Source organism: Prenolepis imparis, unplaced genomic scaffold (genome assembly GCF_030444845.1).
Source record: "Prenolepis imparis isolate NDT839.2.m4 unplaced genomic scaffold, iyPreImpa1.0 SCAF_2, whole genome shotgun sequence".
Classification (NCBI taxonomy): domain Eukaryota; kingdom Metazoa; phylum Arthropoda; class Insecta; order Hymenoptera; family Formicidae; genus Prenolepis; species Prenolepis imparis.
In genome coordinates, this window is record NW_028141160.1 from 2,068,950 (window position 1) to 2,092,820 (window position 23,871).

A 23,871-nucleotide genomic window follows, 5' to 3' on the forward strand; every position below is an offset into this window, starting at 1 on the left:
GTCAGACTCGACTAGCGCGGGTCTCTATCTGTTTTGATACAAGTAGCAATCGAATCACGAATATCTCTAAAATCTGTGGATCGAAATAAATTCATCATCTGGTTATAATACGCGCTGTCGCGTTGAAATAAAGTGTCGATTAAACTGATCTATCGCGATTAATGATCGCAGCAAATTATGTGCTTGTCGGACTCGATAAAATAAACGTATTTTATCCAAAGTGCAACACAGCCTCGCAATTGATATTTCATTTCTCTACTCCGATACCTCAAGATCTCTCTCAGTTAATCCATCGACCTTCGGTTCCTCGCGTTCAATCAGCTGACGCTTCACACCACAACATACTCTATCCTTCTCTCTCTCTTAGTCTCACGAGCTCACCGACATTGTCTTCTTTCCCGCCTTCGACACCTCTCGCTCTCTCTGAGCGATATCGGCAATTCTAATTCGCACGTGCATATCAAACAACACGATCGCGAACACATTCAAAATAAAAAGGACCGCCAATGGAAGCAATCGTCGTTACAAGGCAAGACTGGTAGCTCGAGGTTTTACACAGCAGCACGGGATCGATTATGAGGAGACATTCAGCCCGGTGGTGAGGTTCGACTCAATCAGAGCTATTCTCGCAATAGCGGCATGTTGGAAGATGAAGCTACAGCAATTTGACATCAAGACCGCATTTCTGTACGGCGATCTAGAAGAGACGATCTTCATGAGGCAGCCCATGGGTTATGACGATGGAACCAATCGCGTCTGCAAGTTGAGGCGTAGCCTGTATGGACTAAAACAGGCATTGCGATGCTGGAACAAACGGTTCACTGATACCCTAGAAAAGTTCCAACTAAAAGCCACGAAAGCAGATCCATGCGTCTTCACATCGGGAAAAGGACAGTCTCGACTAATCCTAGCCATCTACATTGACGACGGACTGATTGCTGTGACGGACGAAGGACAGATATTTTCTCTGTTGCAGGAACTACGAAGGGAGTTCGAGGTCACAACCGGCGGGACAGATTTTTTTCTTGGTCTACAGATCGAGAAGGGAGAGAGCGGCACCATATTCATGCAGGAGGTTTACACGAACAGGATTCTGGAGCGTTTTAGAATGGAGAACGCAAACCCGGTGGCTATACCTGCGGACAGACAACACGAAGTTTCCGAGGCGGACAGCAACGAAGCTGTAAGCGCACCCTATCGACAGGCAGTTGGGAGCCTGATGTTTTTGTCTGTGGCCACGAGACCAGACATCACGTTTGCGGTCAACCGGGCTAGCCAGTTCCTCGAACAACCTACGAAGGCACACTGGAATGCGGTCAAACGCATTCTCAAGTACATCCTTACGCATTCTTAAGGGTACATCGCATTATGGACTCTACTTCGAAGGTGGGAGCGATTCCAGGATTCTCGCCTACAGCCGATTACGCCGATTACGCCGGAGATGTAGGAACCAGGAAGTCAACAACCGGCTACGTCCTGAAGGTTGGATCGACGATTACATGGGGCTCACAACGACAGAAGGTGGTAGCCCTATCCACAACGGAGGCAGAGTACATAGCAGCCTGCCAAACAGTCAATGAGCTGACCTGGGTAAAGAGGTTGCTTCGCGCCCTGACACCTACGATGCAGGAGTCGGAACTCTATGTCGACAACCAGAGCACTCTGAGATTAATTAAGAACCCAGAGTTCCACAAGCGGAGCAAGCACATATATGTGAGATACCACTACATACGAGACATGTATGAGTCAAAGAATTCACCCTGAAGTATGTCCCCTCAAGTGAACAGCAAGCCGATCTACTTACCAAACCGCTCTCCAGAGAAACCTTTCAACGGCAAAGGGACATGCTGCATGTCCTGAACAAACCGACCTTGAACTGAACCACGAGGCTATACAGGAATGACGGGAACGTTGAAGTGCAATAGACTTTCCGATACGTCAAAGTGGGAGTGTTAAGACAATTGACTGATTCGAAAAGCGCGCGTTTTTTGTTACCGCACTAATCACAGGCGCGGCGCTGTGTTAGCTTCCGTTTCCTTTCTTTCTTAATCTTATTTCCTTCTTCTTCATGCTCGCGCCTTCTTTTTTCTGTTATGTACCACGTCGCTCAGTAAAATATATATCTTTTCATATCATCATAATCCGTAGCGAGAACCGATTATTTTCCCTATACCTTAACACAAATAAATTTTGTAACGCCGTTACTGTTATAGTTATACCGAAAAAAAAGTTACACGCGTTATTTCCCAACCCTGAACTATGAAATATATGTAGCTGCTAATTGCAAAATATATATATTTTTCTTGAAAACAACTATGTGTTTTCTTTACACCAATTGTTTTTTTTTATTATTTTTGTGCATAAAATTATTGAGGTAAGCTCATCGCAAAATGAATATTGTACGAGATATTTTACAATTTATGTAAGATTATGTCAAATTAAAATATCTCGTAAACTATATTTACTTTTTACAATCCCTACTCTTTTATGTAAAATATTGTGAGAAATCGATTTATATTAAACAAATATAGTAGTTGATCCATTTAAAAAAGTCAATTTAACATTGATTTTTTTATGACAAAAAATTTTTTTTATTTTTTTTGCATAGCTTGCGTAAAACACAAATTAATATTCACTATATAAACTTTTTCCAAACTGTCGGAAACGTCTTAAAAATTGTGCAGACTGTTACGCTGACCCTATATATAACATTTTAATATGTTTTATAATATGTTTACGTAATTTAGTTTTTAGAAATAAAGGAATATAGTATATAGAGGGTTCTCATAATTCCTGGATCAACCATCGTGTGTATGTAGAGCGTGTTAAACTGTCGAGATTGTCGGATCTCTTTAGATTTCATCTATTATAAAATATACATAGTCATTCGCGCTTACAAGATTTTGTTTATGTATGTCGAAGAAACAATATAAATCTTTTTAATCGAAATACTTTTCCTTTGCTCGCTATAACTTTAGACCATCTTTCAGGCAAGAAAATGAATTCCTCAATTAAACATAGATCTTTCGATGCGATAAATTCGTCGACCTATTTTCATATCTTGATTTCTAAATCACACAGCAAAGAAATGGTTCTGCATTGACCAAAATAGATGAAAATCGAAAGACTATATGTTGAGTGTGATAAGATTTCCAACTCAAGCTCCTGTAAGGTGTTTTTATAAGGAAACTTTGTAAATAAAAAATTCAGATTTTGATGAAACATTGGGGGAATTAAAAAATGAATTAAAAAATTTTTGGTTGTACCCGAAAACGATTGTAAGAGATGAAACTACTCTTCATATATGACTTTTCTCGAAAAGTATTAGAGATATCAAAAAATTTTTATACAAAAGTTTTACGTTTTAGACAAAAAGTTTTACGATAAAAATATCTAATAAAATAAAAATATTCTTACCCCTCCCCTCCATATATAACTTTTGTATCAAATATTTTTTATATCTCAAACTTTTTGAGATAAATCGAGAAAAAAGCAAAAAGCCGCTCTACATGTGAAAGGTGGTTTTTCTTAGAATCGTTTTTGGGACACCAATCAAAAAACCGCAATCAAAAATTTCTAAATTCATCTATTTATCTTTTCTATGTGTAAAGTTACCAAAATCAGGATTTTTGGGTTTGCGAAATTTCCTTCAATAAATGTTAATATTAGCCAACTTCATCGATTTCAATCTTAATATACATTTGTTATCAAAGACTTGAGGTTGAGTAACTTTTAAAAGATTTTTTTCGTCACTTTTTTATTTTTTTATTACAAAATTATTAACAATTAAATGATACGATAAGAACATGTATTAAATGCGATAATCTGAACTTCTCCAAACGTTGAGCATTTTATATTTAAGTATTTAGTTGTATATTTAAATAAATGCGTAGGCTGGAAAGGGACTCCGCCTCTTCTCTGCACCCTTACCCCAAAAAATTCTAACTTAATTCAAACCTAATTTTAATTAACAATTAGAAATAAGTTTGTTGTGAGTAAAGTTGTAACGATACCCCCCGTTACCCGGCCGATTACCGCCGGAAGGCTGCGCCCGGCGAACACCGGCCGGGCGATGCAGCAGGCGCGATGCGCCACATTTTAATTACCCATTGTTCGGGCCGTTATGCCAACCGTCATTCGGCATACCGCTCCGCGCTTCGCGTCACTCCGAATCCCGAACGATCCCGAGAGCGAACGAAGTTCGCCAAATAGGCTCTCGATCGAGATCTGGACCGTATAAAAGGGCCAATTTCACCAACGTCGGTTTACTTTAACCTCCGGTTAAACTATATCTTTGTCTCTTTTTAAGAACACATCTGAAAAGAGACAAAGATATGGTTTAACCGGAGATTAAAGTTAACCGACGTTGGTGAAATTGGCCCTAAAAAAAGCGGCTCCAGACAAGAAGAATCACTCCGGTTTCCGATCCGCTCTAGAGTTAGCACAGCTCCTAAAACCGAACCAGATACCAGAAAACTAGCTAACAGCGAATTACGGGGGTCGGGTGTACTCTGCCTCCGGTGAGCGTTCTCACCGCCGCCGCCTAGCAAGATCCAAGATCCTACCTATTCTTAACGAGCGAACGACCGAAGGGATCGGGAGTGCCCGGTCTCTACCGAGAGTTTTCGGTTGTCGGAACCGCTCACTTCCTTTTGCATTTCGGTACCGGACAATACCTCGAGGTAGGGAGTTCCCTGCCTTGGACGGGAGTCAGAGCCGAATTTAAAGGTGTGGAGGCCCTGGGGCAACGAAGAGGTGGACCCCAAACCTTTTTTTTTTTTTTTTGTATCGCTGTGGACACCATCATGGTACCCTCACCTCCCGGGTAGGAGATGAAGGTTATGTGGGACTCCTTGTTCCCCTTGGCCGATCCACGAATGAATCGGTCAGGGGGCCCAAGACCTACCGCACTAAAACCACAGCGGGTGTCCATCACGGGCGTTAGGTGGGGGATGGCGAGGATGCTGGTATCCCATGCCGTCTCGCCGCCCCCCCGCCTTTATCCTTCTCGGGGAGAGCGCCACCCCTGAAGAGGACGACACTCTCCCTCCGCGCATCGTGCGGACCGTTCGCGGTTACGGCGCAGGGTGACACCAACCCCACGTCGCGCCCTCCCAAAAAGTTTGGGGGGCGGGGTCACGGCTCGAGTATTCCCACTCGAGCCGCCACCCCCCGCCTCCAGAGTGGTGTTCCTCCCCCTCCCAAAGGGAAAGGGGATTCGGCAGTCAGCCCTGGAGGGCCTCACCGGGGAACCCTTCTCAGAAGGAGAAGGGGGCCCCTCTACGGCGTTGATGCCCTCCCACCGATGCCTTTCGGCTCCCAGTGAGAGGGCCTTCCCGCCGCATCTACGTCCGAGAGGGGAGACCGCGCGCCCCGGAGAACCGGACATAGCCCGGCCCCCCGGGGCGCGCGATCCCCCCTCGGCCTCCCTAGTTGCGGCCCCCTCCGCTCCCGTGGGAGTTAGGATTCGGCCGCAACCAGGGAGGTTGCCTTTTTGGGGCACGGACGCGGTGACCCGCGAAGCGAGATCAGCGCGCCCGCACCCCACTCCTCGGAGGCTGTCGGGGGGGGGGCAGCTGGAGGCTTAATTGCCTCCGTCCCCCCCCCCGACAGCCTCATCCTGCGTCAAGATCTGACGCAGGTATTATTGCATGGACGTGTCCCCCCCGATTCCCGCCGCCACCAATGGGCAAGCCCACCGACGGCAGGAAAAGAGGAGGCCCGTCCACCCCGTCCGACTCATCTCCTTCCTCATCCTCAAACCTTTTTTTTTTTTTTTTTTTTGCGTCAGGAATGTGTTAAACACATACCTTCCACCTCGGGGGAGGCTTCGGGTTATGCGGGGATGGGAAAGGGCGGAAGGCCCATTTCCCGACCCGCTAAACCTGACGGTGGTCCTCCTGGCGCTACTCGGAGGCCCCGGGAATCGCTTTCGCATGCACACGGGGCCTCCGAAGCGCCGTGACGCACCACTTTCTGGTGCGTCCCCTCCGTTTGATAGGACAATGTCCTATCAGGCAGAGAGGAGTGGGGACCACCACCACTCCTCTCCCCTCCGTGGGGAGGCGGCGTGCAATGGGACCCGGGAGCCCCCGCTCCTAAGTCCCTGCCGCCCCCCCCGGCCCCCAATGTTGCCGCTCCCTCCGCCCCCAAAGGGGGGTTGGATTTGGCGACAACAAAGGAGGCCCCCTCTCTCGACGGCGGCCGCTCCCTCCCCCCGGGAGAACCCCTAGGGGGTATACTCCCGGTGGAAGGGCCACAGACCACCGCCTACCTCGCAGGGGGGGAACCGCGTGCAATGGGGATCAAGCCGGAGCTTGGACCCCCTGCGGCACCCTCCCACTGCCAGACGCCATGACTCCCCCCCACCCCAAAGGGGTTCGGAGTTCGGCCAGTGGCGTCCGGCACTAACGCCGAGGCCTCTCCGAGGAGACGCCCCGGCTGGACGGGGACGCAGGGCCGCCCGCCATCCCACCGGCCAACTCTTACGAGCCGCCGGCGGGCGGGCAAGCGGCCAAGCGCCCCCGTCCCTCCTTCTACTCACTGAGGGAAGGGCGCTATGAACTCACAGCGCTCCTCCCTCCTCCCCCCACTCCCCCTTTAATGGGGGAGACAGTCAGGCCCACGCGCCCGGGGGGCCTCCACCTCGGCTGTTTCGCCGAGGGGACCCCCCCGAGCCCGCGGCCGGGTTCTCTCCTCATTCCCCCCGGGATGCGCGAGGGCGCCGCCCTAGCGCATCCCGGCCCCCCAAGTTGGTGCGCAGACGGTCGTCGGAGGTCCACACACAGTGGACACCGAGGGCCGCCCACGCACTCCGACGCCCTGTGGCCAGGGGCGGCGCAGCGATAACACCGTCCGCCCCTGTCCACCAACGAGGTGCACCGGTACCGCACGTGCCCAGGGCACAGGCACCGGTAGCACCTCGCCGTCCCCATTGCATTGGCGGCCGTGGCCCCGCCGAGGGACACGGCCCCCGCAACACCCTTAACCCTAACTCCATCTCCATAACCACCCTCCCCACCCCCGACACCAGCGCCAACGCCGATGCCAACGCCAACCCCCGCTCCCATAATCCCCACAACCCTTCTCCTCTTTTTACCACCACCTCGCCCCACAACCTCCACCCATTCCCCCTTATCTCCCCCATCAGAGGACGAACCGGACAAGTCCGGTTCCTTCCTCTCCATCCTCTCTTTCTTCCTCCTCGCACCCGCCTTGTTCTCAACGATCCGCTTCTCAAGCAAGGCGAGCCTTTTCGTGTTGGAATCCAGTCTGGACATTATATCGTCCAGCCTGGACTCCAACCCATCCGTCGATCTGCCTGGAGGCGTTGCTGGTGGTGTCTTCCCAGCCACCGCTGCGTCCGCCTCCACATCCATCTCCGCATCTATGGGTTCGCCGATCTCTCCCGTTTCCGGGGATGCGGCCCGATCGATGACCTCCTCAGTCATCGTGGCCGCATCACAACGGACCCTCGACTCACCCTGTTTCGACTCGAGCCGATGCCGGAGCCGCCCGCAATCGCTCTCAAACGCGAACGCCCTGCGAGCCAGCTCCATCATCGTCGCCGCCATTTCGTTGATGTCATCCAACAAACTTTGCAGTATTTTGCAATCCTCCGACGGTTTAGTTGCCGCGAACTTGACGAACCGCTTCTCCAACAATCCGTACTCGCCGACATAACTCTGGACAATCTCGGTCGTATCAAGATCGGCCAAAGACTCCTTGAACCATTCACCCATCCCCGGTCCAAAGAACTCCTCCATCTGTCGAGCCCAGAACTCCTTCCTCCTTGCCGCCTGCTGCCCGTCGTTCGATGACGACAGGGTAGAGGCCGGGACTATACCCCCCTCCCTGCCGGGCCCTGAAGCATCCGAGTTCTTCTGGGCCGGTACTACCTTCTTTTTCTTTTTACCTCCCATATTTTGTTTTTGTTTCGGGGTGAACTCCCCTAGGGCGGTGAGCCTAGGCCCTTAGGCAGCCGCCCGCTGCCATCACTCACACATTCATACATAGCCCCCATGTTTATCTACTCCCCTAACGGCCCGTCCGGCATGGGTGACCCTACCGGGGCGAACCCCGCCGGCATGGCCCGTCAGGATCATCGTTAGACAATCATGGGAACTTCACGCATACCGCCTTTCCATGCATGGAAAGGTCTTGTACCAAGTAATCTTGGTACTGGTCGCTCTTGGCACCCAGTACGACAGTGCACTGGGAGATCTCATCCTCAAACCTAACCTAACCTAACCTAACCTAACCCTAACCATTTTTTAACCAACATCAAATAGAAATTTTTACGTTGTTGTGGATGTATGAATGTGGACAAATGTGGATAATTTTTTTTCACTAACAATAAGTGTTGTATAGTGTTGTATATTCGATAGGAAATTTTACCCAAAAATTTGTGTTGTGGAGGCCCCCATCTTGTGGAGGCCCCTGGGCTTCAGCCCCTGTTGCCCTCTCCTAAATTCGGCCCTGACGGGAGTTCCCTGCCTTGGACGGGAGTTGCCGTCACCGGTAACCGTCCCTGGGGAACCATAACATCCTTTGGTAATCACCGCGAAACAATCCCGCGCCCCTATACGCCGTTAAAACGACCGAAACGCGCGAATAACGCAACGCGCGTTCGATATCTCGAACGCTCTCTCGGGCACAAGAGAGAGCGTGCATAAAAACGCGCATACCGAAGCCACGCGCTCGGCCCCGCCGCGCCCCGCTTCACGCGCCGTCACCGCTCGCGCGACAACATCAATACGCGACCGAGACAGTTCAAAGGCCCGGCCCTTTAAACTGTCTATAAACACGGGCCTGGGACAATAACCCCGCGCATACACGCGACCGAAACATATGATCTCGATACGTAATATTATATCACGGATTCGCACGAAGACTACATTTATATGAACATTTATAACACGAATTCACACGAACTATTATTACACAATCACACATACTGCAAGACTTCGAACAGGCACACCCACACACGCACACCCACACACGCACCCCCCCCCACACCACACGATCTATGCCTTTGTATCCCCTAAGTAAACGAATAAATCACATTCTTTGTTAAAGTATTAAATCGCCGTCTTGTATTTTGCAAAGCCCTTTCCCGAACCTTGCGATCACGACTGAGCGACGTCCGGCCGTATCGGGAAAAACGGCACGTTACGAAATTAGAATTTTTTTGGAGCAGAAATGCAGGGAGAGAGGCGAGAAGAAGCCCTTCTTCCGCTCATCTATTCTGTTCTTATCGTGTTCTTATCGTATCATTTAATTGTTAATAATTTTGTAATAAAAAAATTAAAAAGCGACGGCTAAAACATTTTCGAAGTTACTCAACCTCAAGTCCTTGATAATTTATATTAAAATTGAAATCAATGAGGTGTGTGTCGGCGCTAATATCAACATTTACTCAAGGGAATTTTGCAAATCCAAAAATTCTGATTTTCATGATCTTTTTTTATGAATTTCTTGGTTTAAACTTAAACATACAATTGACGATTATAGTACTCTACAGTATTTGTTTCACCCGGTTTGAGTAGCTCATAGCATGTTTTTCTGGTTCTATAAATAGAGGAGAATCTTATGTTCGTGAATATTACGCATTGGTATCAAAGTTGTCCTAGATTCAATTACTCTCTTTTATGCTTAAGACTATCATAATAAATCTATTTCTTATCGCCAGTTACAAATTTTCCATAAAAAATTTATTTTTATCGAGCAAACAGTGAGATACAGATGTTGAGCCGGTTCGAATAGTTGATGTAGGACTCACTTCCTTTTGAATCTTTCCTAATGCATGCAGCTTCGAAATATAGCGTAATTAATAACAGGTTGTTTCGTCAGCTCCACGGATAATTGGATTGTATTTTCAGCAAGTAGAACTTCTAAATTCTTGTCTTTTATTTTCTGACATCGTCCATAGGCGTAGTTCATCATTAATGTCGAAATTTTCACTTCGAAATTGTTAGAACCAGGATTGATATGCGCTTTCAGATACAGTATGCTTACCATAAGCGTTGCAAATAATTCTGGTTGTTTCAGCGGTGTAATGCAACATATAGTGTCAGATATGCACTTTTGTGATCTCTATTTTCAATTAAATTAAAAAATATATTAACTCAATAATTATGATCTACTATGTGCAGCCTCAAATTATTATTGGTTAACCAATAATATTAACGTAAAAAAGAAATTAATTTAAAAAATTACATTTAGATTTCAACGCTATCTAAACTTGATTTCAGGAACTTATGCACAGATCATATAGTATAAACATACAATATATAATAGTATAAAAATATAATATATATTTAAATTTTGTGTAGACTTATTATTGTAGATTTATTATATTTATTATTTGTTTGCTGCTGTATGTGAGCTTGCGATATAACAGAAAAATTTTAATTTGGGGAATATTATTTAAAATATAAAATAATATAACAGTGTATAAGAACCAAAGTTATTTATTGTTTATGTCCTCATTTAAACTTAGTAACATTATTAAAGATATACATATATAACAAAACATTATTTTGCTTATTATTTTTAGATACCAACAAATGAGGTAGCAACTTTCTAAGATAACATTATCATTTATAATTATTATAAAAAATAATTATTATTTCAGAGTTTTACATGAGGACTTATTTTGCATAAAAATTGTGAGCTAAATTAACTCACCTACAGACGACATATATGTATACGCCGTCTTAAATATAATTTATAAAGAAATTTATAGTAATTAAATGATTATATAAAAAGAGCAAAAAAAGATTAGCCCAGTATTTACGGTCGTCTAAACAGAGTAAAATACAAAATGTTTGAATTGACATCCAAAAAGATGCTTACATTAGTTGTTATATATTATATATTGATACGACACAAGCATATAGCTATATGTATATAATAATTATTATATGAATTACAGTGACATTTTATTATAACGTATACCAATAAAACGCTGTTTTCAATGTAATAAAATTTAATTGAATTCTAATCACTTTTTTTATAATAGATTGATAATTCAACAACGAAATTCTTTTACATAATAATAAGTTCAATCTGAATCTTATATTTCGTTACTCTTTTCCATTCTTCTAGAAATATAATCACAATTTTGAAAAGGTATACAATACAGTACAGAAAATGTATACAATATAGTATTTGAAAATCGGAAGAGGGAAATATGTTTTTTTGAAGACCTTTTATTTATCTATTCATTTTTGTCAAAAAACATCAATTATTAAGCCTGAGAGAATAGTAATAAGGTCTTTCGACAAAAGGGAACATGTATGTATGTCTACAGGTGCAATAAATTTTTCAAAAAGTGTTTGGACAGCGTGGTCGTGTATAGAAATACTGAAAAGTCATATTTATTCCAGGTAAGCTTAAGTTCAAGCTCAAGCTCAATTATAATTTTCACAAAAAGTTTCTTATTTAGTCCCATTTGCTTGGTCTATTTGATAAAGATAAGTTCCTTAAGAAGTTATTATTAAATTAATTCGTTAATTAAATTTCTTTGTTTCTTCTTTGTCTTAACGTTTTTATGGTATTATTTGTATATTAATTACATAAAAGCGCGTATGTATATACCTTTTTTTATGGAGTCAAAAGAGTAGAAAAAACTCTCTTCTAATCTAGATATTAACATACTTTTATAATGTTTCATTGTTACGCAAGTATCACACGTGTCTGTGTGTGTGTGTCCCGTAATAGATATTGTAAAAACATAATTATTTATTTTGGATGCTGCAGCCGTAGGAAATATCACGATATATACATATATTATTCATTATATGTGCATTATTAAAAATGACATCATTAAATAAATTAGTTCTGATAAAAAAAATAAGATATATACAAACCGCTATTAATTGAACTGGATCGAGATTTTTAAAAATCAATAAGAGAAACACTGTTAGTGTTCATAAATACTTGTTTAAAAATCTATCTATAAAGTTGACATAGATATTATAATTATTTTTGATTAACAGTAAAACTTATAATTGATATTTTTTATTCTTCCTATAAGACTTATTGTTAGTAAAATATTATTTATTTTACTTTCGAGGATTATCTGAGATTACGACAGATTATAATAGTACGTGAAGTAATAAACCGTGAACGATGGAAGTCGAATCATCTAATTCGCTCTTTATGTTTTTGAATGTAAATAACAATGTTATCAAAATTGGTACAGATAATTCTAATAACGTATAAATATCATTAAAAATTCTGAATTCACATTAGCTATTGTATTTACGGACAAAGGCAGTTTAATAATATTTATATTGAAAATACTTTTGGGTTATATGCATCTTGTAGCTTTTGATTTATTTTAATTCACGTACCATAAATCTATGCATGGCAACTGTCAATAATAAATAATAGTTATATAATTAAACAACGTTTTGCTAACTAATTATTAATTCTAATATAAACCGCAAATAGCGTATATGTATATCGCTATAATCATTATCTAATTGTAAAAACATCTATTTATTTGAACATTGTTGTAATTATAACAACGACGACAATGATAATGATGATAACAATGCTGATAGTTATGGAATTATGAACGATAATAAAAGTAGTAATAGTATAACAACTTTATTGTTGCTACCTTCATTGTTATTTGTAATATTATTACTATTTTATTATTGTTTTATTATTATTATTATTATTATTATTATTTATTTGTCAGGTTTTTGCTCGTCAGGTCCATCCTGTGGCTTTTGAATCCACAAAATAGGCGTGGGCAATATCCTGTAATAAAGAATCCCGCACCACACACACAAAAGATTATTAATCACAACTTTGATAGAAATATTCTGTTGAAATTACAATAAATTCATAAAAAATTCACATAAACATGACTGATTTTATATATTTTAATATAATAAAATCAGAATTTTTATATTTTATATTTTAATTAAATACTATAAATTTTCAAGAAAATTAATAAATATTTTTGAAAATTAAGAATAAACTTACGAAACATTATTTAATTTTAAAACTTGCAGAATTTAATAAAAATTTGCAGAACAGCATCCAAAAAAATTTAACTGAAATTTATTAAAACATTAATGAAAACTATTAATTAAATTATTGGATAATCACATTTAAATAAAATAAAATAACATAAAATTAAATTAAAAAGAGAACAAAAAATATAAATATAAAAAATTGCTAAAATTATAATAAATTTATTATATTATTATATTATTATATATTACTTTAATATATTATTTTAATATTTGCTGATTTTTCAATTTTCTGATTTAAATGGAATTTTTATATGTTTTTCCATATACGTTTCTCGGAGCAATGAAGTCTATAACATTGTGAAAAATTAATGCATTATGAAAAATTTAATTTCTCTGCTCTCTTAATCTCAAAAATAAAATGTAATATAAACAATGTTGTATCAAATATTTACAATATAATTATAAAATATTATAATATATAATTTTTTAATCATATTCCTTAAAAAAAATCTAATAACTTGTAATCGGATATGTGTATAGTTTTTATTAGTTTTAAAATCAATTTTCATTAATTAAAAAGAATCAAAGACCTCAGTTATTAACACCATAAATCAGTATAATATTACATTTGCAACATAATTGTTATTTTTTGTTAATAATTTTTAATAGGAATCAAAATTGCTCTAATTGCTTTTGCAAAGTTTGATTGTAATAGAATATAATTGATTGTAATTAATTCAAATATAGAACTAAAATTTAATTTAATTTTATTTTTTATAAATTATTTAAATTATGTCTTTCTTAAGCAGAAATATTATCATATATGTATAATAAGGATTGGGAAAATAATGCGTTACTTGCAACGCCACTACCATTAGTTACTTTTTTCGGTAACTGTAATAGTAACAACATTACAATTAAATTTCGTTTGTAACAGTAAATAAAATTTTGTTATATTTTTTGGTAACAAGTAATAAATTTAACAGTTACATTTATTTTTACTTTTCGGATCTATAGATTCGAAATATCTATGCTACATAATTTCCAAATATAAATACATAGGTAAAGAACATTAGTCTTTTTTTGAAAAATTAATAGACAATTTCGATAAAATTTAATAATTTTAAACCAGATGTAATTTTTATTAATTTTTGCATATTAAAAAGAATTTGTAATTTAACATATATCATATTAGGAAGTTAAAATTATATAAAGATGTTAGAAAAGTTTTGGCTATATTATCAAATTTATTAAAAGAAATTACTAAGATATTTTTTATTTATTTTTATCCTATTTTATTTATATTTACAGAATCTTATGAAAAAATATTATTTTGCAATATTTTTAATAAAATTAATATTTTTTGATAAAAATATATTAATATTTATTAAAATTATTATACATTTTATATCAATATCAATATCAAAATAATATAATTGTTATATTTTAATATAAACAAAATATTTAACAAGTGTAGATTTTATGTATTTTATTGTATAATAATTTTATATGTTGTGTAAAATAACATTAAAACGGAATGTAACAGTGGAAATGTAATGATTGTTATATATTTAGTACCTTTTTTAGTAAATATGATAACGAAGGGTAACGAGAGTTAGTATTTAAAATTAGAAATGATAACAAATAATTTTTATAAAATAACTTTCCCAATCCTGTATATAATGTATTCGATTTTTAATAATAAAACCTATGTAGAATGTACTTTAAAATTATCTAGGATTTCACTTTTTGTGAGTAACGTTTTTCGGATAGAATTGGATTTTTCTTGATTTATATATATATAAAAAAAATATATTTGCTTTTTAAATAAAATTTTAGAAAATGTAATGGCCCTAAATAATATTTAATAAAATAAATCAAGAAATAAAATAATAAAAAATTAGTTAAATTTAAACAATTTTTTAAACTAATAATAGAATAAAAAAGTTCTGATATACTATATGTAAATATAAAATTTCAGGTAGAAAATAGGTTAAGAACCGGAAGCAGAAATTAGGTGCAACAAAGTTTGAAAATCTTCTGTACTTGATTTGTAAAATCAAATAAAATTGTCAAATCAAATAAAAAAGATTTTAAGACAACACATTTAAGATAAATATCGCTCATTTGCTTCAACAATGACATAACTAAAAAATTGTGATTTTTCAGGAGACACGATTTAATAATAGTACATGTAGCAACCTTTTTCCCTGTACTAATAACGCAAAAATTTTTAATTTTTAAGTTATGTCATTGTTGCAGCAAATGAACAATATGTTGCGTCTAACTTCTACCTGGCGCTTATTAGCCTATTTCTTACTTGAATTTTTGGATTTTTTAAACAATATTGTATTATAAAAAAAGTTATATTCTAAATGTAAAAGAAATATAAGTAAAGTTTAAAAAATTTATATCAAAAAGTCTTATTTAAAGCTTAGTCAAAAAATGTTAAAACTTAAGATATTTAATTATTATTTGAGATGTAAAAATTTTCTTTGGATTTGAAGAAATTTATGTTTTGTTACACTAATATAAACACTGTTCACACTAATATAAATAATATGTATAATATATACAGGGTGTCCAATTTTAATCGACCACCCCCTACAATTTTTTCATGTTTTATTGTACATACAACAAAATGTTTCAAACAAAGTTGTTTGATTAGAAGGGTTTATGTATTTTTAATGTCAAATTTAGATATAAAATATCTTGTAAACTATTCACACACATTTTTTGACCATCTTATCCTTATAAACTGTTTATGCCGATAATTGCGAGGAATCGATTTGTATAAAAAAATTATAGTTTTACTTAAAAAAACAAATGACTTTCAAATGAACTTAACCTTAAAATACGCCCTTCAGAAAAAAATCAGTAGTGCCATCTTCTGTCCGCCTTCAAATCAAACAACTTTTGTTTGAAACATTTTGTTGTATGTACAATCAAAAATAAAATAGTTTTTGGGGGTGGTCGATTAAAATTGTACATCCTCTATAATGCGTATAGCAAAACTTATTACAACCGTATCTGTATAATTATTATAATTATTGAATTTGTTTATATCCGCACTAATTAATTCCACGAAAAATTTATGTCATATTATTCAAAAGAATTCGTTATTTATATATAATTTTTTATATCTTGAAAGTAAAAGTCAAGTTATTTTTTCATTATTTTGAAAAATTAATATTTAGATTGTGATATTTAATGCTTATGTGTGTAAACGTATATATTTATAAATAAATGTTTCAAATTAATACCAAAGTAATTTACATATTTCTATTTTGTAGATATTCTAATGAATTATAATAAATTTTACTGAATGATTTTTCATAAAACTTCATGAAATGTATCAATAAAAATTTATAAATAAAATTTTATTGAAAATTGCTGAATAAAATCAGTTTATATTTTTTTATTTTATAATGAATTTTTATTAAAATTTTAATAAAATAAAAATGAATCAATTGATAAATATTTCAATATGTGATTCAGTATTATTTTAGTATGATTTTATCATAATTTCTAAAGTAAAATATTTCCATCAAAAAACCTACGTAGAAATTTAAAAAAGATTCAACATCGAATATCATTGTTAATCATATCAATATTGCTGCCAAAGTTAGTAAAAGTCCTTTATAAAAATGTGTGCACAATTATTTTTTTTGCGCAATTAATTAAAATAATACGCCATATAAACAAAAAAACTAATAAACACTATTGGCAATAGTTACATACGAGTACTGCAATGTTACATATCCTGTATTGAAAATTGTTTTTTAAAATTGCTTTGGGGGAATATTATAAACTCGACTGTTAATCAATAACGACGTTTATATATTTATATTTGAATATCGATTAATTGGACATAATTGAACACAAATAGCGAGTGCTTTCCAGCAACGAAACACAGTCGTATACTATGTGACACAGTGTCGACTTGCAGTTGGAACGCTACTTTTTTACTTCATCGCCAGAGTGCAGGGCAGTCACTTTACATAGCTTCTTCAAAGTTTAAAATTATTTAAATTTTTTAAAAAGTTTATCTCTTACTGAAATACCATTTCATAAAAGAAAATGTATCAAATATTATATAAAAAAAAGTATTGATATCCACAGTATAATACAAAACAAGGACACAGTCAAACACAGGATTTTAATTGTGTACGATTGCGTCGACTTGTATCATAGTTGGAAAGCAGTATCGTAGCCTGCGTTGCGCCCAGTGCAAGTTTAATACTTTGAGTCCCCTTCTTTTTCCCAAAAACCTATAATAAAAAAATTGAACTTTTGATTAAAAAGAATATTTATTTGGTGCAAATAAATATATTTTTTCAGAAAGTTTAAAAAAAATTTTTTTCAAACTTTCTTATTTTATCGTCTTGACTGCGCCTGAAAGCTGAAGCCTGTGTCTAGTGCGGAGGCATCAACGGCACCGCCCTGGTTATGGCACTGTTGGAAAGCATTGGGTCATACTGTGTTATACAGTATCACATGTGTGTACTCCGTTCAACGAGAGAACGTGTATCGGGTCGGACGAAAATTCGTCCGTTTCGGACAGGTTTTTGTCCATAGTCTTCCCTTTCACTACTTATTTAACTTGTCAGTGTCTGCAATGAATGGCACCAGAGGCCCCCGAAGCATTGAATCGCCGGTATTTTTCCCTATTTTGCCCGTCTATGCGCAGACCGATGCGATGCACGTTCTCTCGTTGAACGGAGTATACGTTGCTACTAGAAAGCATTCCGCGACGTACTGTTGATTATTCAACGCTATTAAGCCAATGTCGGACTTGTTTAACAATTTCTACATAGGAATCGTCTTTTGTAATTATTATTATTATTATTATTATTATTATTATTATTATTATTATTTAACTAATTTTTATTTTACATTTTATATTACTTTTTTCATGGAATGTTTAAAGTTTTTGCATATGTAATAATAATTGATAAAAAAGAAAGATATATTAAAAAATAATTATTAAGAACAGGTGCGGGTCGAAGCACAAAAACATATACAGAATAATGTTTACCGACTTTTGCGACAAACTTAAAGGAGTGCTAGATTTCGGTAAATTGAACAATTTTTTTTAAGTAACTCGTATTCAGCGATGTCTCCTTAAGACGCTAGGCGTCGTTAATATAGCCTTGTTGAACACTGATTTCTATATAATTAGAATTTAAAAAATCATACGTTTTTTAAATTTTATTTTTCTTTATTTTATTATAACAAATGTTCAAAATGGCGACCTGCAACCTCTACACTTCAACACACATTGCATCGATGCATTGACTAACGCACCTGGAAAATTTCTGATTGGCATTATAAATTTTTATATTATTAATGTATATGTATATCATTTTTTATATACTATGTCTCTTTTAAAATATTTTTTTCTCACATGCTATATGTATTTTTATCTCATGTAGTCACTAAAGATGGCCCGAAAAAGGACCGAAATGTTTAAAGATTTTTAAACAATAAAAAATAAAAGCATTGTCTATTTGGTTTTAAATTGAGAAATATATGTTTTTGTTTTTGCGTTTCAACCCGCACTTGCTCTTAATAGTCGTTTTTTAATATATCTTAATATTCTTAGAGCTTTGTTTATTAATTTAAAGAAAGAGAAAATGGTTAAAGTGATTAAAGAGAATCACTTTTTCGAATATATTTATTTTAGAGTCAATTTAAGAAAAAATCAACTTTTTCATTATAAATTATATTATCCTCCGGTGAACAGCAAATCTCTTGAAAATCGTAATTTTTGTCTAGCTGTGAACAAATGTTAATTCGTTTCTTCCAATCTACGTCTCTTTCAGCACATAAGTATAACGGCTAATGTGTCTAACAGTTTTTTTTCCATCTCCATTCATAAGCATTTTAATTATTTTAAAAAATTGTCATATTATAAATTCTAAGTATATGACCATTTTTTCTTCCTCTTTCTTTTTGTTTTTAGGCCTAGTTCTACTAACGTTGGTTAACTTTAACCTACGGTTAAATTATATCTTTGTCTCTTTTTAGATATGTTCTTAAAAAGAGACAAAGATATAATTTAACCGTAGGTTAAAGTTAATCGATGTTAATAGAACTGGGCCTTAATAAGCTTGATTACTAAATTTAACTTAAACTATGGTTAAATAATGGTTTTTTTTCTGAATGTCGCATTTTGAATAACTTTCATATATATGTGGCACAAATAGATGTGAAATTTACTTCGGTGGGCTTTTTCTACTTCTCTCACGGGGACAGCAAGGAAGACATTAGCATATAATTCTTACACAGTATATAATGCTTATATATATGAATGATATCTCAATATATGGGATACATTTCATAGAATTTAAAATCAGAAAGGACTATGTCCAGTTTTATATAAAAAATTGGACCCTCGGTGAACAGCAATGAGACATGACTAGAATTGTAGGGCATCAAGAGAGAATTAAAAAGTTCCATGGGAATATGGCATAACCTTGTAATGAGTCCCCTGAATGCTAAAGCTGTTCAAAGTTCGCTATTATGACCATATACCACTGGTCTTATCCGAGTTCTTTGCGTCCAGGGCACCTCCCCGCGGTGTACCAAAGACATTGAAATAATATATGTCTAGAATGTATTTGATACAGTTCATCCGGCTAAGTCCCTGGACGCGATCTATGCCGTCATATCAGAGAAATTCAGATTTTGTTCTTGTAACGGCGATCCCTCTGGAAGGGGGAAGATGAGACTTTAATTAGGCAATTAAAACCTTCTGTTTCGTGTACTTCGCGAGTACCCCCCATCGATTAATATACATATATGACTCATGACTGTTCATTCGCGGTCCAAACCGGGCATAATCCTTTAACATAAAAAAGAAGAAAATAAGTTATATTATATAAATATACAGATCGATTTTATTTTTAAATTATAATTATTTTTATGTTCCAATAAATTCATAAATTATTTTATATCTTTATCTTGTGAATTATTAGATAACTATTAAAAAAATAATATTAAAATGTTTATAAGCAACGTTTTATATCTTGTATATAACTTTTTTGATGATAAAATATTTTACCTTTATACATATAATCAAACTTCAAAAATCTTCCAACTGATATACAATAATATTGTCAGAATCATGCTTTTAATAAGTGATCTTTAAAAGGTTTTAATTAGTGTTTTTTAAAAAAAGTTGTTTAAAAGATTATGTTTATTGTTTATTAAAACAATATTAATAAATGAAAGTTCATGCAAAATAAGGTTCGAATATAGACTGATAATAAAAAATTTAATATTGAACATAATTTATGTAGATGTTACTATGTACATACACGCATGCTTTTAACAGACATTTACTTTAATTTTTATATAAAATTTTCACAATTGTAAAAAATTGAAAAATATGTAAATGAATGAGAGAGTGGATCTCTTCCAAAGAGTGAAGAGAAAGAAAGGAGCATTTATACTCGAAAAAATGAAGCCAGAACCGTATAAACTATGACGTCATAAGTGACATCACATAATGGTGCTAATTCACATGTTCAATTAAATTGTTTATGTTATTGTACTCGCTTCACGCATTATTTTACATACACCATTTGCATTCTTATATCCGTGAGATGACGTAAAGTTTGCCATAACGAACAAAGTATTACGTAGTCGGCATCATCTCCCATTCTCAAAAATTCAGCAAATGCTTCTTATTTCTTTATTTTTTATTCAATAATATCTCTTCACATATCGGGTTTATCGCTTTCCGCGTTTAGCAAACTTCATCCCTATCTTCAGTGCTTTTAAAACATTTTAAAACAAGATAATTATATGTTCCATATGCTTTTGCAATTTCTCGCGCAAGTAAGGTAATTTCACATTTGTTCGATATTTTCAGATTCAAAGAACGATAGCAAAAAGGAAAATGGCTTTCAATCAGATAATATGGAGTGAATCTTGCTTTACGTGAAAAATTAGAAATTGTCAAGATTCCGATAACTTGGCGTCACATTTTGACTGTGAATTGTAAAAGTATTTTTGACGAGAAACACAGGAAAAATAATTAAAAAATTCTAAAATCAATAGTTTGTAAAATATACCAATAATATGAATATTTTACAAAACGTAAAATTTAAATTTGAACAGAAGAAAAAATTAACAAAAAATTTTTCATTGAAAAACTTACACAGCACACAGAAAACTTAAATAGAAAACTTAATAAGCTTATAAACATATATCATGAACTTTATTTATTATCATTTTTTAATTAAAAATCTATTCAAAGGAAATAAAAAATTTGAATACACTATACACATACCACTTCGAAAAATCTAATCTAATAACCTAACTCAACTCATGTCCAAGAGGTGAATTTTTATTTTAAATAATAATTCACCTTTTGGATATAGGTTAAGTTCTTTTTTTTCGTAGTAGGAGGAATACAATTCTTCTATTATAATATCTACTGGTCGTATCTATAATCCCAAAAACCTTTTTAAAAAAAGGTAAAAAATGGCGCCAAGTACACATGCCAATTATAATATCTAGATTCTATATAGGTTTGTAACTTTACTTTTTCACTGGCACATATTACAGTTTTTCACAACTAGCGTGTACTTGGCGCCTTTTTTTTACCTCTTTTTTAAAGGTTTTTGGGATTATATCATTTTTTTTTGTAGTTAAATAAATAACGTAAAAAGAAAAGTCAAAAAAATGTGTAATTTCGAAATATATAAAAATGCATATTTACTTATATATAACTTGTCTTATTATAACTTGTCTCTTTATGTTATTTATTAGTTTTTATTCACTTCCTTATTTTATATCAATAATTATAAATTTATGAAAAATATATAATATGTAGCGTAACAAGAAAGTAGTTATTACTATTAAAGAAATAGTATAATATGGTAGTGTAACAATGACATGTATGTATATGTGATATTCAATATTACACATTGTGACTATATTTCTTTCATAATAATAACTAATTTTTGTTACACTACCATCTAACTATTTCTTTCATAAATATTTAATTGTTGATATAAAATAAAGAAATAAATAATATCTAGTAATATAAAAAAAAATAAATAACATAAAGAGAAAAATCACTCATAGTGCTACGTGTTATCATAATTTTATTACTTTTTTCTTTATGTTAATATTAGCTTTTATTGACTTCCTTATTTTATATAAACAATTACTTACTTATAAAAGAGGTAATAGAATGATACTGTAACAAAAAAGTAGTTATTATTAAAGAAATATAGTACATCACATGTAATATTGCATGTATGAGTATAGCATTGCAAAATGTAGATACTTCTATTTATCTCATAAATACATATTTATATCATGACATTTGCAATTACTATTTGTTACGTTACTATTTTACTATTTCTTTCATAATAATAACTACTTTCTTGCTACGCTACCATTGTACTATTTCTTTTAAAGGTACGTAATAATATTATTAATATAAAATAAAAAAACGAATAAAAGCTAATAATAATAAATAATGTAAAGAAAAACCATTTGTGCATATTTGATAGCTTATAGCATTCATAATGGTGCTATAAATGTTTTGAGTGCTATGAGCTATTAAAATATATAAAAATGTATCGTGTGTGTGTGTGTGTGTGTGTGTGTGTGTGTGTGTGTGTGTGTGTGTGTGTGTGTGTGTGTGTGTGTGTGCGCGTGCGTGTGTGTGTGTGTGTGTGTGTACAGGGTGTCTCTAAAGTCTGACCCAGGCTCTTTATCTCGGAAACGGCTTTAGATATGGAAAAATGTTTCAGACAAAAATTATAGGACTTGAAGGGGGACAGATGATGAAAATATGGACTTGACCTTGAGTGACCCATTGAAGGTTAGGTGAAGGTCATCGATGTTTTCTTAAATGGAACCCCCTATTTTTTATTGCATATATTCTTGTAACCCTTGTCGAGACGTTTTCAAAACACAACCTATATTGGTCTTTTGCGCAAGCTGTTCCCAAGATACGAAGCTTCAAAGTTGACATATCATCGGCATTCGCGCATTATCCGATGTACACCGCGGGGAGATTGTTCAGTCAAATTTGTACATCAAGTGGCCCTAAAAAGGGCAGACTTATTGTGTGTGTGTGTGTGTGTGTGTGTGTATGTGTGCTTCTTTAGTAAAACTTTTCTCTAATTATTTTTTTTCTAGTTATTTTAATGTAAGAGAAAGGAGAAGAAAATGATAGAGAAAAAGAGAGAAAAGTTTTACTAAAGAAGCATACACACACACACACACACACATACAAAGTCTGCTTTTTTTAGAGCTACTTGATGTACAAATTCGACTGAACAACCTCCCCGCGGTGTACATCGGATAATGCGAATGCCGATGATATGTCAACTTTGAAGCATCGTATCTTGTGAACGGCTTGCGCAAAAGACCCACATAGGTAGTGTTTTGAAAACGTCTCGACAAGAATTACAAGAATATGCAATAAAAAATAGGGAGTTCCATTTAAGAAAACATCGGTGACCGTCACCTGACCTTCAATAGGTCACTCAAGGTCAAGTCCATATTTTCATCATCTGTCCCCATTCAAGTCCTACAACTTCTGTCTGAAACATTTTTCCATATCTAAAGCCGTTTCCGAGATAAAGAGCCTGGGTCAGACTTTAGAGATACCCTGTATAAAAAAATTTTTTATAACTTGTCATCTAAGAATTTTAAGCGTGTGTTTTCTCGCCTCTGACGTCACGATTTCGACATGGTCGACAAGGAGCCAGGAGCCTTAATAGAAAAATTTGACATTGAGACTTTGCAAATAAATACCTCTGTTCGTAGAGGAATTAATAAAGACACTTTCATTATATAATTAAAACCCAAGCTATTGATTAAGCTTATTAAAAGCTCGATCGGC

The 23,871-nt window shown here is 35.5% G+C and overlaps 1 protein-coding gene across 5 annotated transcripts in view; it reads right to left on the reverse strand.

The window, feature by feature from the left end:
- Nucleotides 1–10,534: 10,534 nt before the first annotated feature.
- LOC145945589 (uncharacterized) overlaps nucleotides 10,535–23,871 on the reverse strand; it is a 169,132-nt gene continuing 155,795 nt past the window's right edge. For all 5 annotated transcript variants that reach the window (XM_083054675.1, XM_083054670.1, XM_083054650.1 and 2 more), the window contains one exon: nucleotides 10,535–12,774. In XM_083054675.1, the coding sequence (XP_082910801.1) occupies nucleotides 12,698–12,774 (77 nt within the window). In that variant the 3' untranslated portion in view covers nucleotides 10,535–12,697. The remainder of the gene's footprint in view (nucleotides 12,775–23,871) is intronic.